The sequence below is a fragment of the Melospiza georgiana genome, chromosome 7 (genome assembly GCF_028018845.1).
Source record: "Melospiza georgiana isolate bMelGeo1 chromosome 7, bMelGeo1.pri, whole genome shotgun sequence".
Lineage (NCBI taxonomy): Eukaryota > Metazoa > Chordata > Aves > Passeriformes > Passerellidae > Melospiza > Melospiza georgiana.
Window position 1 is genome coordinate 21,554,955 of NC_080436.1, and position 13,274 is coordinate 21,568,228.

At 39.8% G+C, this 13,274-nt stretch overlaps 2 protein-coding genes across 5 annotated transcripts in view; one reads left to right on the forward strand and one right to left on the reverse strand.

Annotated features, from left to right (window-relative positions):
* Positions 1 to 4,693, forward strand: METTL5 (methyltransferase 5, N6-adenosine). 3 transcript variants are annotated; one of them, XM_058028001.1, is made up of 8 exons: positions 1 to 113; positions 675 to 796; positions 1,452 to 1,566; positions 1,995 to 2,176; positions 2,554 to 2,636; positions 2,910 to 2,961; positions 3,631 to 3,680; positions 4,582 to 4,693. In XM_058028001.1, the coding sequence occupies exons 1-8, from the start codon at positions 1 to 3 to the stop codon at positions 4,633 to 4,635; spliced, it is 771 nt and encodes a 256-aa protein (XP_057883984.1). In that variant the 3' UTR covers positions 4,636 to 4,693. The 3 variants fall into 3 exon arrangements, with proteins under 3 accessions (XP_057883984.1, XP_057883985.1, XP_057883986.1); XM_058028002.1 differs by lacking the exon at positions 1 to 113 and adding an exon at positions 242 to 325; XM_058028003.1 differs by lacking the exon at positions 1 to 113 and adding an exon at positions 316 to 338.
* SSB (small RNA binding exonuclease protection factor La) overlaps positions 4,356 to 13,274 on the reverse strand; it is a 21,008-nt gene continuing 12,089 nt past the window's right edge. The window contains exons 1-12 of one of the 2 annotated variants that reach the window (XM_058027998.1): positions 13,179 to 13,240; positions 9,940 to 10,014; positions 8,307 to 8,410; positions 7,965 to 8,139; positions 7,707 to 7,814; positions 7,530 to 7,630; positions 7,264 to 7,335; positions 7,138 to 7,180; positions 6,389 to 6,529; positions 5,846 to 6,029; positions 5,541 to 5,672; positions 4,356 to 4,804 (exon numbers count right to left, since the gene is read on the reverse strand). In XM_058027998.1, the coding sequence (XP_057883981.1) occupies positions 4,707 to 4,804; positions 5,541 to 5,672; positions 5,846 to 6,029; positions 6,389 to 6,529; positions 7,138 to 7,180; positions 7,264 to 7,335; positions 7,530 to 7,630; positions 7,707 to 7,814; positions 7,965 to 8,139; positions 8,307 to 8,410; positions 9,940 to 10,005 (1,224 nt within the window). In that variant the 5' untranslated portion in view covers positions 10,006 to 10,014; positions 13,179 to 13,240 and the 3' untranslated portion in view covers positions 4,356 to 4,706. Of the gene's footprint in view, positions 4,805 to 5,540; positions 5,673 to 5,845; positions 6,030 to 6,388; positions 6,530 to 7,137; positions 7,181 to 7,263; positions 7,336 to 7,529; positions 7,631 to 7,706; positions 7,815 to 7,964; positions 8,140 to 8,306; positions 8,411 to 9,939; positions 10,015 to 13,178; positions 13,241 to 13,274 lie in introns of those variants that run through there. The other variant, XM_058027996.1, reaches the window with a different exon arrangement.

A 13,274-nucleotide genomic window follows, 5' to 3' on the forward strand; every position in this document is an offset into this window, starting at 1 on the left:
ATGTTACTCCTCTCCACGACTGCTTTTCCCAGCGCGCCAGCAAAATTCCAGTTCCTTGTTCTGTCCCTAAGGGCACTCAGGAGCGGGACCACCGAGAAACCCCGCTCTGCCAGGTGTGTCCCCGGCGCTTTCACAGGCACCGCTCAGCGGTGAATGCTGCAATAAAATGTCTCGTGTAATAAACGAGACCAAAGCTCGCACTTGTTAGCGCCGCACGGGGAAGCTCCCTGGCCGTTCATTCCCGCAGGTGCCCGTCAGCCGGGAAGGGGCGGGGCGGCGCGTCGGAAGTCGGAAGTGCGCGAGGGAGCGGCCCGGCCGAGCTGCGGTGAGCGGGCCCGGTACCGAGCGGGGACGGCGCTGGGCGGGAGCGGACGGGGCAGGTGGCGGCGGTCGCTGGGGCCCAGCTCCTGCCCCGCCTAGGGCTGGGCGGCGGGCGGGCCGGGCGGTAGAAGCGGAGCCCGGGGCCTGAACTCCGGGAGCCGGTGAGGAGCGGGGCTGCCGCCGTCCGGGCATTCCCCATCATCGGTGCGCCACCAGCTGCGCCCCGGGAAACGGCGGCGTGAAAACACCCAGGAGATGCTGAAGAGCACCAGGGGATTTTATGTATGAAATAATTTAAGATCATACGTGGTTTATTTATATTGTTGTAACTGCTTACGCGTTATTTTCTTTAGTAAAACCATAAACATGAAGAAATTAAAGCTTAAAGAACTGGAAAGCTGTCTTCAACAAGTTGATACTTTTGAAAATCCAAAGCTACTCCTTGAACAGTATCCAACAAGACCTCATATTGCAGGTAGAGGTGACACACACCACTGTTTTCTCTTTGACTATTTCATCAACAATTTTAATTCAAAAAGTTTTTTCTGCTGCATTGTCTGAAGGCTTTACACTACACAGTAGTTAAGAAGGCATATCCAGCAGGAATGTGTATAGTAGTACTCTCGTAGTGTCTGTCTTCCTTTGAAAAATGCAACCTAAGACAATGTCCAATCCAAAAATTAAATTATTTAATCTAATAGATAATGTTGGGATTGAAGCAGTTGTAATCTGTAACTGTAGAAGCTGAAATGGAGCTGTGTCATGACCCACAAAACCAGTAAAAGTATATATAGAGATGCTCATCTATACCCTTAATTATGCTCTTTTCCATACTTTATATCCTTCTATTGTTTTTCCCCAAAAAGTTTAGAGACATATTTTTTCCACAAGCAATACTTAGAGCTCTATCTCTCCACCAAAGATCCAAAGTTTGTGACTTGTCAAAATGGTTTTGACTCTTCACACATAAATGAAAAAGAGAACTACAGGCAGTGAGAACATCATTTTAACTAAAGGGCTTTTCTAATGCAAAATTAAGAGTTTTCTGCAAGCAGAAACAGCTTTTCTTGATTAATCACATACACATTTGGTATCATTGACCTGTTTTGTTTGGGTTTTCTTTTCCCCAGCATGTATGCTTTATACAATTCACAATACTTATGATGATATTGAAAATAAAACAATTGCAGATTTAGGATGTGGTTGTGGCATGCTCAGCATTGGAAGTGCAATGTTAGGAGCAGGGTAAGTATTTAATATTTCTGGTTATATTTCTTTCTGGCATAGAAAAGTAGAAAGTAAGATTAAAACATAGCACTGCTGAACTTATACATTTCAGTTTTATAATCTGGTGCATGATCAGGCTAATATTTACCAAGTTTTGACTATCAATAGCCATTCATACTGTGAAAGTGATGGACAGCTGTCATTAATTTGGAAATCATTTGCTCTCCCCATAAGCATTAAATGAACGCATGAAACTTCCTTAACAAAATTTAATATATACTTGAGAAAGGGCAAGAGAAGTATTTGCATTTTTCTCAGCACTGAATGTATTATGTATGCTTGTTACATTTCCTAGATAAACCAAGTTGTGTACACAGATCCCTAATGTAGAATTTAAACACCATTTTAGTTTGCAGTAGACTAATATGTGCCACTTTTCTTAATAGATTCTGTGTGGGCCTTGACATAGATGCAGATGCACTGGAAATATTTAATAGCAATATTGAAGACTTTGAGCTGACGAATGTCAACATGGTTCAGTGTGACATCTGTTCTCTATCTGACAGCATGTCAGATACTTTTGACACAGTTATTATGAACCCTCCGTTTGGCACCAAACATAACAAAGGTTGGTAATTGTAGAGCTCAGTTAGAAATTATCACAAACCAAACAGCAAGAGAAATGCTTTCAATGAAACAATCCCTTGTTATTGGCTTATATTGTTTATATTCTAATTTCTTAATGTTTTGTTTATCTGGAATCAGCTTCCTAAGATTAGCAACTTCAGCATTGTAACTAACAGTCACGGGGGTTTGAAATAAATACTAGGTATTTCATATCCCTATAATTTTTATTTTATTGAAAGCAATTGAGTATGTTTTAGAAATACCTTCTGTACCTTAATGTATTCAGTGCTGTTTCTCAAGTAGCTATTATTCCAGAAAAAATTAAGCCGATCTTTGCACTTCCATTTAACAATTCTAATAATTTCATTATTGTTTTAGGAATTGATATGATTTTTCTGAAAACTGCTCTACAAATGGCAAAAACAGCTGTATATTCCCTTCACAAAACTTCAACACGAGAGGTAAGTTCTTCATTTTAGTAGGGCAAGAACTAACCAGACAAGAAAATATTTGGCTATATAGATGTCTATAGCTTTACTGATTTGTCAGCTACTTTGTGGGGTATGTTTGGGATAAATACTAATTACATCAAATAACTGCAATCTCACATACATCAAGATAGTAATGTAATCTAATGCTTTGGCTTGAAAATCAAAAGCACAGGTGACTTACTAAGTATAGAGGGGTAGATGTTTATAAAACAGATAATTTTAAAAGCTCATTTTTACTTGTAGCACATTCAAAAGAAAGCAGCAGAATGGGAAGTGAAGATGGAAGTCTTGGCAGGTAATATTTATTTATTTTTAACAGGAGAAAAACCCAGTATCTTTTGGCTTTGTACATTATCTCTAACACTATCAGCCAGTCATAACAGCCCAAGATAAATTTAAGTGTGATTTAAACAGAAATGACATGGGTCTTTCTCTTTTTAGCAGACTTTTAAAATGTTTTTTTAAATTTTTTGCTACCTGGCTAGAATACAAGCAGGCACTTAATACAGCTCTGAGAAATACATATTCTGTGCAGAATTAGGTTTGTTCCTGGACTAGATTTTGTTTTCAAGCAGAAGTTACCTCTTCCTGCTTCAAAGTGCATGTTGCTGAAAAAGACAAGTGAAACACAGGTCAGTTCTCACACACAAAAAAAGCATCCTGTCCTTAGCCACCTAAATATTTTTGCCAATTAAGTATCTTCCAAGTTCTTCTGATAACCAGATGCTTTTTACAGTCATAAAACTTGAGATGTGAAGTTGTACAAGTGCTTGAAACACAACTGCCATCCACTTAACTGTCTGATATGGACAGCTTCAATGTTTAGTCATGATGAAGTGCAGAGATAAAACAGGTATGACAGGCCACAACAGATGCAGACATTAGAAACAGAAGCACATGGCTGTAGGGCCTAAGTGACTGATTATCATCCTAGTCTAACATGTATTCTTTATACTGTTCACAGAACTTAGGTTTGACTTACCAGCATCATACAAGTTCCATAAGAAGAAATCAGTAAGTATAAAACCTAACATAACTTAGAAAATGCTGAGATAAATAAATTCTCCTTAATGAGATTTAAGTTTTAGGGCCATATGTACTGGATAAAGAATGGTCACAGCATTCAGTCACATCCTTGCTGTTACTTCATTTGGTAGCTGAACAGGGAAAAGCATCATGATAATGCCAAAGCTGTACACAAAGCTTAAAGCAGCACTGCAATTAGATGTGAAGCTAAGGGCAGCCTCCTTGACTCAACTCCTAATAGCTCTCAGCTCAATCCTGTCTGCAGCTCAGACTGGAGTGGGTGCAGTGCTGAAGGCCACAGTAACAAGGATGTTACAGCAGTAGCATTGTTTCAGAGCCAGCCTGGGGGCAGCAGGAGGAACTCATGCTCACTAGGAACAGATACAGTCCTGACCCACAGTATGGCAGCCTCAGCCCACAGCAAGGTCCTGGCTACTGAATGCTGGCCTGGAAGCCATGCATCCCCATCCCTTACCATGAGGAGAGTAGAGAGGAGAGCGAGCAATAGTTGGAACACTGTTTAGTATGTTGAACAGCAAAGAACAGAAGCTTTAATCAGCTGCTGACTATACTCTTGGTAACTTGAACTTCAAATTATTTAAGTCTTTGCTACTTCACAGTTGAAACATTATACTATATTAACCAGGCTTCAGTAGAAAGCAGTTTTAAGTTCTGAATTTATTGCCAGCTGCTATTAAACATAACCACAAGATTACAAAGTCCAAAACCTTTTACATTTGAATGAGATGCCAGAAAAACTGAGAAGATTTGACAGTATAAACAAAACTATAAATAGAAAAGTTGTCCAGGGTTTTATGTTAGCAGTAAGCATGCTTCTTAAACAAAAAAAGCTGTAACCCAATAAAATGAAACTTTTCTCTAATTGTAGGTTGACATTGAAGTGGATTTCGTAAGATTTTCTGCCAAAAAAGTCCTGAACTGAGGCATGTATTTAAAATCTATTGAAAATGGAACAATAAAACCACTAATTTTTTAAATTCTTTTATTTGACTATTACTGATTGCCATCTCCATTTTCTGTTTTCAGTTGTTTTGGTGCAGGTTCTTCCTTTTCTGTTTCCTCTAGTGGTCTCTTCTTGGGACTTGCTGGTTCTGCAAGATTGAATATGTAGTCATTCAGAGTAAAGGAAAGCTTTGCCTGAAATCTGAAAAAAACCCAACTCTTCCCACCATGTAAGTTTGAGTCCCAGTTATCTACAGCCACAGCTACACTAGAGGGTTTGCTTATTACTGTCAGTAAAGCTTTTAGATGTTCTAAAATGCCCCATTTGAAGAGCTTCACCCCTGTCTAACTCCACAGCAGGAGGGCACGTAAGCAAATGAAGGAATAGAATCTACTAGGAGTAGGGTTCACTGGGTTTTAGTTAAGCAGGTCTATATGTAATGAACAGGAGTATATAGTACCTGCTTTGCTAAAACCCAGCTCCTCCTCTGCTCCAAGCTAAATACTGACAGGCTGAGCTAGTAACTCTTCTATCTTTAAAGGAAAAAAAAAGCACCACTCAAAGAGACTGAGTCTGTCCAGTTGTGTAATGCTGCTGACAATCACCATGCTTCAATGCATGGTTGTTTTACACAACCATGCAGTATAGCCTTACCTATATACTACTATATAGATAATTATTATCTATATAGTAATTGTCTTAATATGCTTTTTGGACAGTTGTGGAAGCAATTGAGCACAAGACTCTTAAGGCAGATACTGCAAGGAGGGCAGCAATGCCACAAAGCAGAGCCAAATGTGAAACACAAGTACATGGAACTGTACGTGGAGCTACTTTCTGTAAAAGTACTGAATAAGCTGCATCAAGTGCACAGAATGACATACCTGTTTTAGTTTCATTTTCACCATCTTCTTCATCATTCTCAAACTTTATTTTCTTGCCCTGAAACTGTATTTTTCCTTTTTGTGCACCCTGAGGTATCTTTCCCCCTCTTCCTTTTCCTTTAATTTTGCGCCCTGTGGAGACGTAAGATCGGGAACTTTGTATCATTTGTCTCTTAACTGGCCAGCTGCAGAGATTGCTTTACAGTTAAGATCAGTCTGTAGTATATATTGACTACTTAAGAGTGAATTTCATCCACCAATTCTAGGACATTATAAAGGCTTAAATTAATAAGAGGAAGGAGAACCTTTTGTTTTCTGTTTCAGCAATTCCTGCTGATCTTCCAAGATTTTTTTCAGAGCTTCTTTCTCTGCATCTCCTTCTAGCACTTCCCATGAAACATCCTTGTTCCGGAGCTGCAAGTTTCCATTATGTGCTGCTTTGGCTTTTTCCAGAGCTTCTTTGGCAATATCCTTAAATAGGATAATTCCCTTTAAAAGAAGAGTGGTATTTTCATTTTAATCTTACTGCAGAAGCATTCAGCTAGAATGATGAACAATATATCCTGTTGAGTGCCTCAGCAAATTGATTACTTTTGTATGATTGTATAACATGACCAGACTGAAGCAAAGCCCTCAGACTGTGCTAATGAACATTCTTAGTTTTGACCTTCTCAACTAACAAGGCTGGAGCCTTTATCTGTTCTTCTGAAAGAAGGGAAAAATTAAATTCTCTAAATATTCTGCAATTTCACAAGACAATAACTTACTCGATAACATAAAAGAACAAACAATCATCCATTTTCAAACTTCAATACTAAAATCTTAAGTCCTTGTGTAAGATTACTGACCTCCTTTGCACCTCTGACAAAGTGTATCCACTTGATTTCTCCGTGACCAGAAAATACTTCATGGAGGTCTTCTCTGCACGTTTGGTCATCTAGATCACCAGAAAACTTCAAAAGACATCCTGTCTTTTCTTCCAGAGATTTCTAAATTCAATTAAAAACCCCCACATTATCATTGAAGAGTCAAGTTTGAGTATCTATATTCCCCCCTCAATCCTATTAAACATACTAGTGATAAACAAGCGGTTGAAGTTACAGTAATTCAAGCATTTTTCCTACACAACCTAGTCCTGCTGATGTCTAAGTCTTGTACAGTGTGTGTCCCCTCCTTTGAGTTTTTTTTGCTTACTGTGATACACTTACATGGAACTTAGGACTCCTTTCCCATATTAATCACACTCTTTAAATTTTACAAAACAGCTTTCTGAAGGCTGATAGGTTGGAAATTTGTATAATACTGATGAAATCCTTAATGGATCCTTTAAATACCATAGAAGAACCATCATCTCAATGGTGCATTCAGGAACATTCTGAACAGGCAAACATGTCTAATAATGTAAATTCAGAACATGAGCCTTTAAACAAAATTAGTCTATTGAAAATAATATTAAAACAGCATGACAAAACTCTCTTACTGTAAGTTAGTTGGAAAAGCTGAAGTGACTTTCTAGAAAGTGTTCTGTATTACAGCATTTTAAACAGAATATTCCATGTTAGCTTTATAAAATGTAGGTGATTTAAGAAACCCATACCATTTCAGCATCTGCTGCTTGTTTCTGCTTTTCTTCTTTTTCCCTGCAAAAAAGTTAAATTACTTATGAGTCAGTTCAAGCATGGTCAGGCAAGCAAGACACACACTTTGATTGGCAGTGACTCACTGTTTAGCTCTTGCTTTTGCTTCTACTTTGTTTTGTTTCCTTTCTTCATTCTTCTTTGTACAATACTCCTCCCTTCAACAGAATATAGGTTAATTTAAAATGCTGTTATAATAGATGAAATTATTTTTCCAAGCTGAGATGCTGTCTCAGTCTCCAAAAGGTACAGCTATTGATGCCATGAAAAATTCACTTTTCAGGCCAAGCCTGGTTCTTGTTAAATCCACCCCTGACCACTGTTAGTTCATATATCAGTTAAGTGGACTTACTTGAAAAGTACGATCAGCTCTGTGTCTTTGTACTTTTGATTTGGTATCTCTGTGAACTTCTTAGCAGATTCAACACTATCAAACACTGCAAATATTGAGCCCTGTTAAGTGATAAGAGATCTTGTTAGAGTAACTGAGGGAGGGATCCGTGCCCCAGGGCTAAATGCTCATCATTACCTTAAACGTTCTCTGCAATGTTCTCCTCATTTGAATATTTTCAACTGGACCTTTATCCTCAAGCCATTCTTTGATATCATCAAGAGTAGCATCTAGTGGAAAGCCTTTCTGCAAGATAGCAATGAGCTTCAATTATATGCCACAAAGTTACTCTTAAAAACTACAACCTCTATAGTACGAGTTAATTCAAGCTTTATCTCAGATAGTTATCAGTTAAAGACATGCAGGGCAGCATAAAGTAAAGAAAAATTTACTTACAACGTATACAGATCTGTTTTTAATTGCAGCCTTATACTGGTCATTTAATTCAGGAAGGGGTTTATTTGGAGATCTTCTGATTTTAGTTTTGTCTTCATTTATTTCCATTAAACCAGTCTTGGATTTTCTCAGTGCTTCTACAATAACACCAAAATCTTTTGAAAGGCGACTTAACCTATTGAGTAAGCAGACAGAGGTTATTACAAATACACAGGCAAAACTGAAGCCAGATGTTAAAAAAGAGATGGGAAAAGTAAATGCACATCAGGAACACTTGGCCCCAAATAGAGATAGGTAGCTGAAAGTTAATCTTTTATCCACATTACTTGTACTTTGCTTTACCTGTTGAATTTGATCATTACTTCTAAAGGTACCCAGCCATCATCTAGTTTGATCTGTTCCTTTAGAAACTTGTCTCTTGGTAGATTGTGATTGCCAAAATAGTACTGCAAAAAGGAAGGGGGAAGAGGAGGAAAGAGAGATGTGTCTTTAAATTTTCAGTCTTAAAATCTCATTTTCATCTAACAGCTTACTGCAGTAGATTGAGACATACGAAAATTAATTAATCTGAACAATTGGGAATTCTGAAATTATTACTTCCTGCTCTAATGTGATACTTTGTAAAAAGTTAGCTGCAATGTGTAAGCTGTAAAAATAAAATCACCAGAAACCAACCCCACAAAAACCCAAACAAACCAACCCCACACCAAAACAGTTCTTCATCCAATGGCATTAATGAGGCAAAAAGAGATTGCAATTTTGTTTAGGAAAGGAGCAAAGCTTTTTCTGTTAACATGATAAGCATTTATCACCCTGATCAAGCTTAGCAGAGTCAAAAGTCAAATGTGTCACCAGCAGATCCAGGTTGTACTCATTTAAGGAGTACATATGCAAGAATATGGTATGTGAACACTGAAAAATCATACACACAGACTGGAATTTCTAGGTCTCATTCGAGAAAACACTGTAAGATAAAGAAATCATTATTTAATTTTTAATTTTAATTATTATGTTCTTATTTCGATCTTGTCCGGCATGGGAAGACAATTCACTTCAAGACAGACAAGTTAATCAGATTCTTTTCCCTGCAGTCACCTAGCAAAGCTCAAATACTTGAAACCATAAGGTAAGCTGGAATATTTTCATCAATATCGTGGTGCTTTGAAAAGTCAGTGCAAGTTTTACAACACTTCCTCTTCCTCTAGTACATCTCAAACTCACATTACCAAAAGTCTAGTCTTGTCAACTATTTATATATAACAAACCAACAAAATGTAGAGGCTGAGGAAACTCCACATTTTGTTTGTTTGTTATATATGAATAATGGCTCCATATGGTAATGGGCATTCATGTGCAGCTATGTTTTTGTCCTTCAGGAAAGCGGTTTTGTTCTACGTGCCATTTAAAGCAATGGGCTCAGGTTTTCTGTTGTAGGGTAACCCTGCAAGCCTCTAAAGAAAAAAGAATTAATCCAAAGTAGGCATATAAGTTTAGTTGTAATTTGTAGCAATAAATTACAAAGAAGTAAATCATAATAGCAAGTTATGCGATGTGCTACTATTTTGACCAGCAGAGATTCCCAAGGAGGAGGATTTTTTCCCCACAAAAATTGAGGCACATAGAATTAAAATGCACTCTCCTCCTATTTGCACATGTAGAATAACCCCAGCAAACATGGTAGTAAATTCTTTAATGATTCACTTGCTATAGCACCTAAAATGCGAGCAAATTAAACCTTTTCTGTTTTGAAATGGTGTTCTTACAAGCAACTCTAGAGAAGTATAGCTTCCAACTTAAATTACAATTATGACTATCCTAAAGTATTAAATACCTATTACAGAGTTCTGACATTGTTTAAAGAGCTGAAGACTTGAGTCTAATTCCCAATAAAGTTAGCTTCCAGTTAGCCAAGTCCCTGCCAATGAATGCCCCCAAAACACCTCGGTCCAGATCCCAAACTATAAACTGAACTCACCTCAATTTGCTGACAGATTTTGCTTTCCAAGATAGACATATTTTCACCATTTCCATTTTCAGCCATTTTCACCAGCTGTTTTGAAGAGAATACAGAGCAAAAGCACTAAGTTTTGAATAGTATTTTCTACAGACTTACATTCATGTAGCATTGCATTTCACTGCAGCCCATCTAAATAAGGTAACAGCCAAGTTTGTTAGCCATACAGTTATGTCTGTGAAGCAACTACTAACATGACTGCAGAACTCCAAGAGGAAACTATGAAACAACTGGGGAAAAAATCCCCTCCCTTTTGTTGTTAGGGCAGCATTTGGCATTCAGCAGTCAAGATAAAATTTAGGAAATGCTGGCACTTCTCAGCCTTATTTGTTACATACCTTTTTCTAGGCACAGATTCTCAGTTTAAAACAACAAAACTGAGAGCCAACAACATTTGTTTTTTAAGTCAAATCCAACCTCTCATCACTAGGCAAAACAATCAATAACAAAAATGTTCAATTCCTACATATGTATAATGAGAAAGTGTTTCTGAAGTTTCTGCCTCCTGATTAATCTTTGGAAAGTTCACAGAACTTACTGGAGGGCAGAATGAAAATATCTGCATTTACTGACACAGCCTAAAGATGTCTCCTTCTCTCCCTTACAAATGTGTCTTCACTGCAGTTCTGCTTCAACAGTGAATCAAGTATCTTTATAACATAAGACATTTTAACTTGGAAGTAACTTTACTTAACTGGCAGCAAGTGTATAATCACAGTACATCAGATGCAGTCACTACAAAAGCAGCTACTGGCCAGAAAATTAACTGGGATCAAACATTTTCTATCTAGTTGCTTTTAAGATAAGGAGAGAGTGTGAAGATTAATCCTTGAGAAAAAATGTAGCTTTATGAAGCTGTCAGAAATTAGATTGAATTCTGTTTTGAACTATGAAGCAGAGATTTTTTCTTTCTCCCTTTGAGCACTACCACACTTTTTAAATCCAGCTGCAGAAGTTACAGAGGTTTCCTGGTCGTATTCCCCCAGTTCATAGACCTGTGATCACAAAGGCTGCTGGCAAAGATGGTTCTGCACTCATGGCTTGCACGGTTTATGGGGAGATTTGACCATACACCTCCTGCTCTTCTGCTGCTTGCAGGGCAGTAGCATCCTTCAGAGCATCTAGATGACTGGCAACACAGAAGCAGGGAAAACTCCCCCGAGGTGCCCTTGTTACAGGAAATGATGTTCTTCAGCAGAATGCCCCGTTGGCAGCCTCATCTTCTTATTTTAGTAGTTTAATTCCCCAGTAACTGTTCAGCCTGCTGCAGTGTGCAGTATTGTCATTTCCTCCTCTTCCTGATCTCAAAGCCACATTCAAGCCTTGGAACTTGTAATTCTTGAGCACTTACAGCCTTGAAAGGTGCTGTGCCTGCACCTGTACCTAACACCGTAACACTCTTTAAAGCATTTAAAGCACGATTTCAGCAAGTGGTAGTTGCCAGCTATGCTGAGTGTGATCCATAAAGAAAGCACTTCACAAAACCCAGGCCAGAGCACCCAAGCTGAGAGTTGCAGTTATTTCAGAGATGTCCCACATGAGCCACCCTGACTAGAGGAGACAAATGCTTCACCACCATTCAGGTGCTGGTACAGTCCTAGCACCCTCCTTGTGAGAGAAATCAGTGTTCTATTTTACATTACACCAAATTTGATCTAATTTAATGGCAACCTACAGAGCAGTCTGCCTGCTGTCGCAGTCTGCCTCAGCCCAGGTACCAAAACACTCAAAACCAAAAACTCAATTTCCACATAAGGCTCAGCTTCACTGTCAAGAAGAGGAAAAAAAACAAGTCTACTTCCTTAGAGTGTTTTCAAGGTTAATACAAAAAAGCATGATCCAACACAAGACTTAGGACAAGTCCTTTAGAATAAGTCTTACACATGGAAAAGCTTTTTCAAAAAGCATCCTTTCAGCTGCAAGTAACAAACTTAGTAATGTTAGTAAGGAAGACTAAGAAAGACTCAAACTTGCCATGCATGGAATTCAGTTCAGTGATTGAGCTCTAACCTATTTAGAACAAAAGTAGAAGCAGATTTCTAATTTAAGAGAAATTCTAGCCTTTGCACATGCACATGCTCACTTCAGACTCTCTAGCTCAGTCATTTGGCACAAGACAACTTCCAGATCAATAGTTTTCAGTTGCTGTGCAGCAGTGAAGACTGAAAAAGCTCCAATGAACAGCAATCACGGTCTGAAGTGCATGCAAAATCCTACAAAACATTTTAAGGGCTTTCTTAATAAACTATACTGACTTGTTCCTTCCATATGCCAAAAGTCTGTATCAGAACCCATGAAACATTAAAAAAACAGGTTAAAATAAAGCAAGTAGTCATTAGGTTTAAATTATAAACAATTACAGTCAACCCCCGTAACTGGAACAATTAGATCCCACACTGTATTAGCTAGATCATGCCACAAGAACTCCCAAGTAGATTTTCCTCTTACCAGACATTTATTTTCTAGTTCAAGACAAAGTTTAGTTGCGGGCTGGTTATTTTACCGTTACTGTAATAGAGTGAAAGGCTTTGTTTTAAAAAGAAAGCTTTCCCGTTAAGATAACATGGACCTGTACTCATATTGTTCCTCCTTCAGGAATCCCTGCATAAGAGGTTTGAGAGTGGTTTTTATCTAAGGGTAATTACAGCCACACATTTTCACAGATGGTAATTTTAACAATTTTTTTTTTTTAGTAGAATCAGTGCAATGTAAGAAAAAAATTCTTAGAATTCTTTAAGTAATTGAAATGTCGTTCCCTGAACTGTGCCAGGTGAGCAGCAGTTTGCTGTTGACACTTCGACATGCCTGCAGCGGCAGCACACAGCCGGACAGCCTGGGGCGCCGTGGCCCAGCCTCCCGCCCAGCGGACACCTCTCCCTCAGGCCGGGCCCGGCTCCCCGCGGCGGGAGCGCTGCCGCCGGCGCCGCTTCCCCGGCAGAGCCCGGGCCCCGCAGCGCGCACCGAGTCCCGCGGGAAGCGCTGCTGGCGGGAAGCGACCGCGGGAGCGGCGGCACGGCCGGGCCGACACGGCACGTGCTCCCCTGCTCCGGGAACCCTCCCTGCCTCCCTCCCGCCCCGGCCGCCGCGCCCCGCCGCCAGCCCTGCCCCGGCGCGGCCCGGCAGGACAAGGCCCGGCGCGGCACGGCCGAGCAGCGGCAGCGGCGCCGCCCGGGAGCCGCCGGGAGCGGCCCCACACGAACCTGCGCGCTCGGCCCCGCTCCGCCGCTCCAGAGACCGCGAGTCGGCGCCGCGCAGCCCAGCAGCCCCCGCGGCCGCCCGCCCCTCACGCGCGCGCC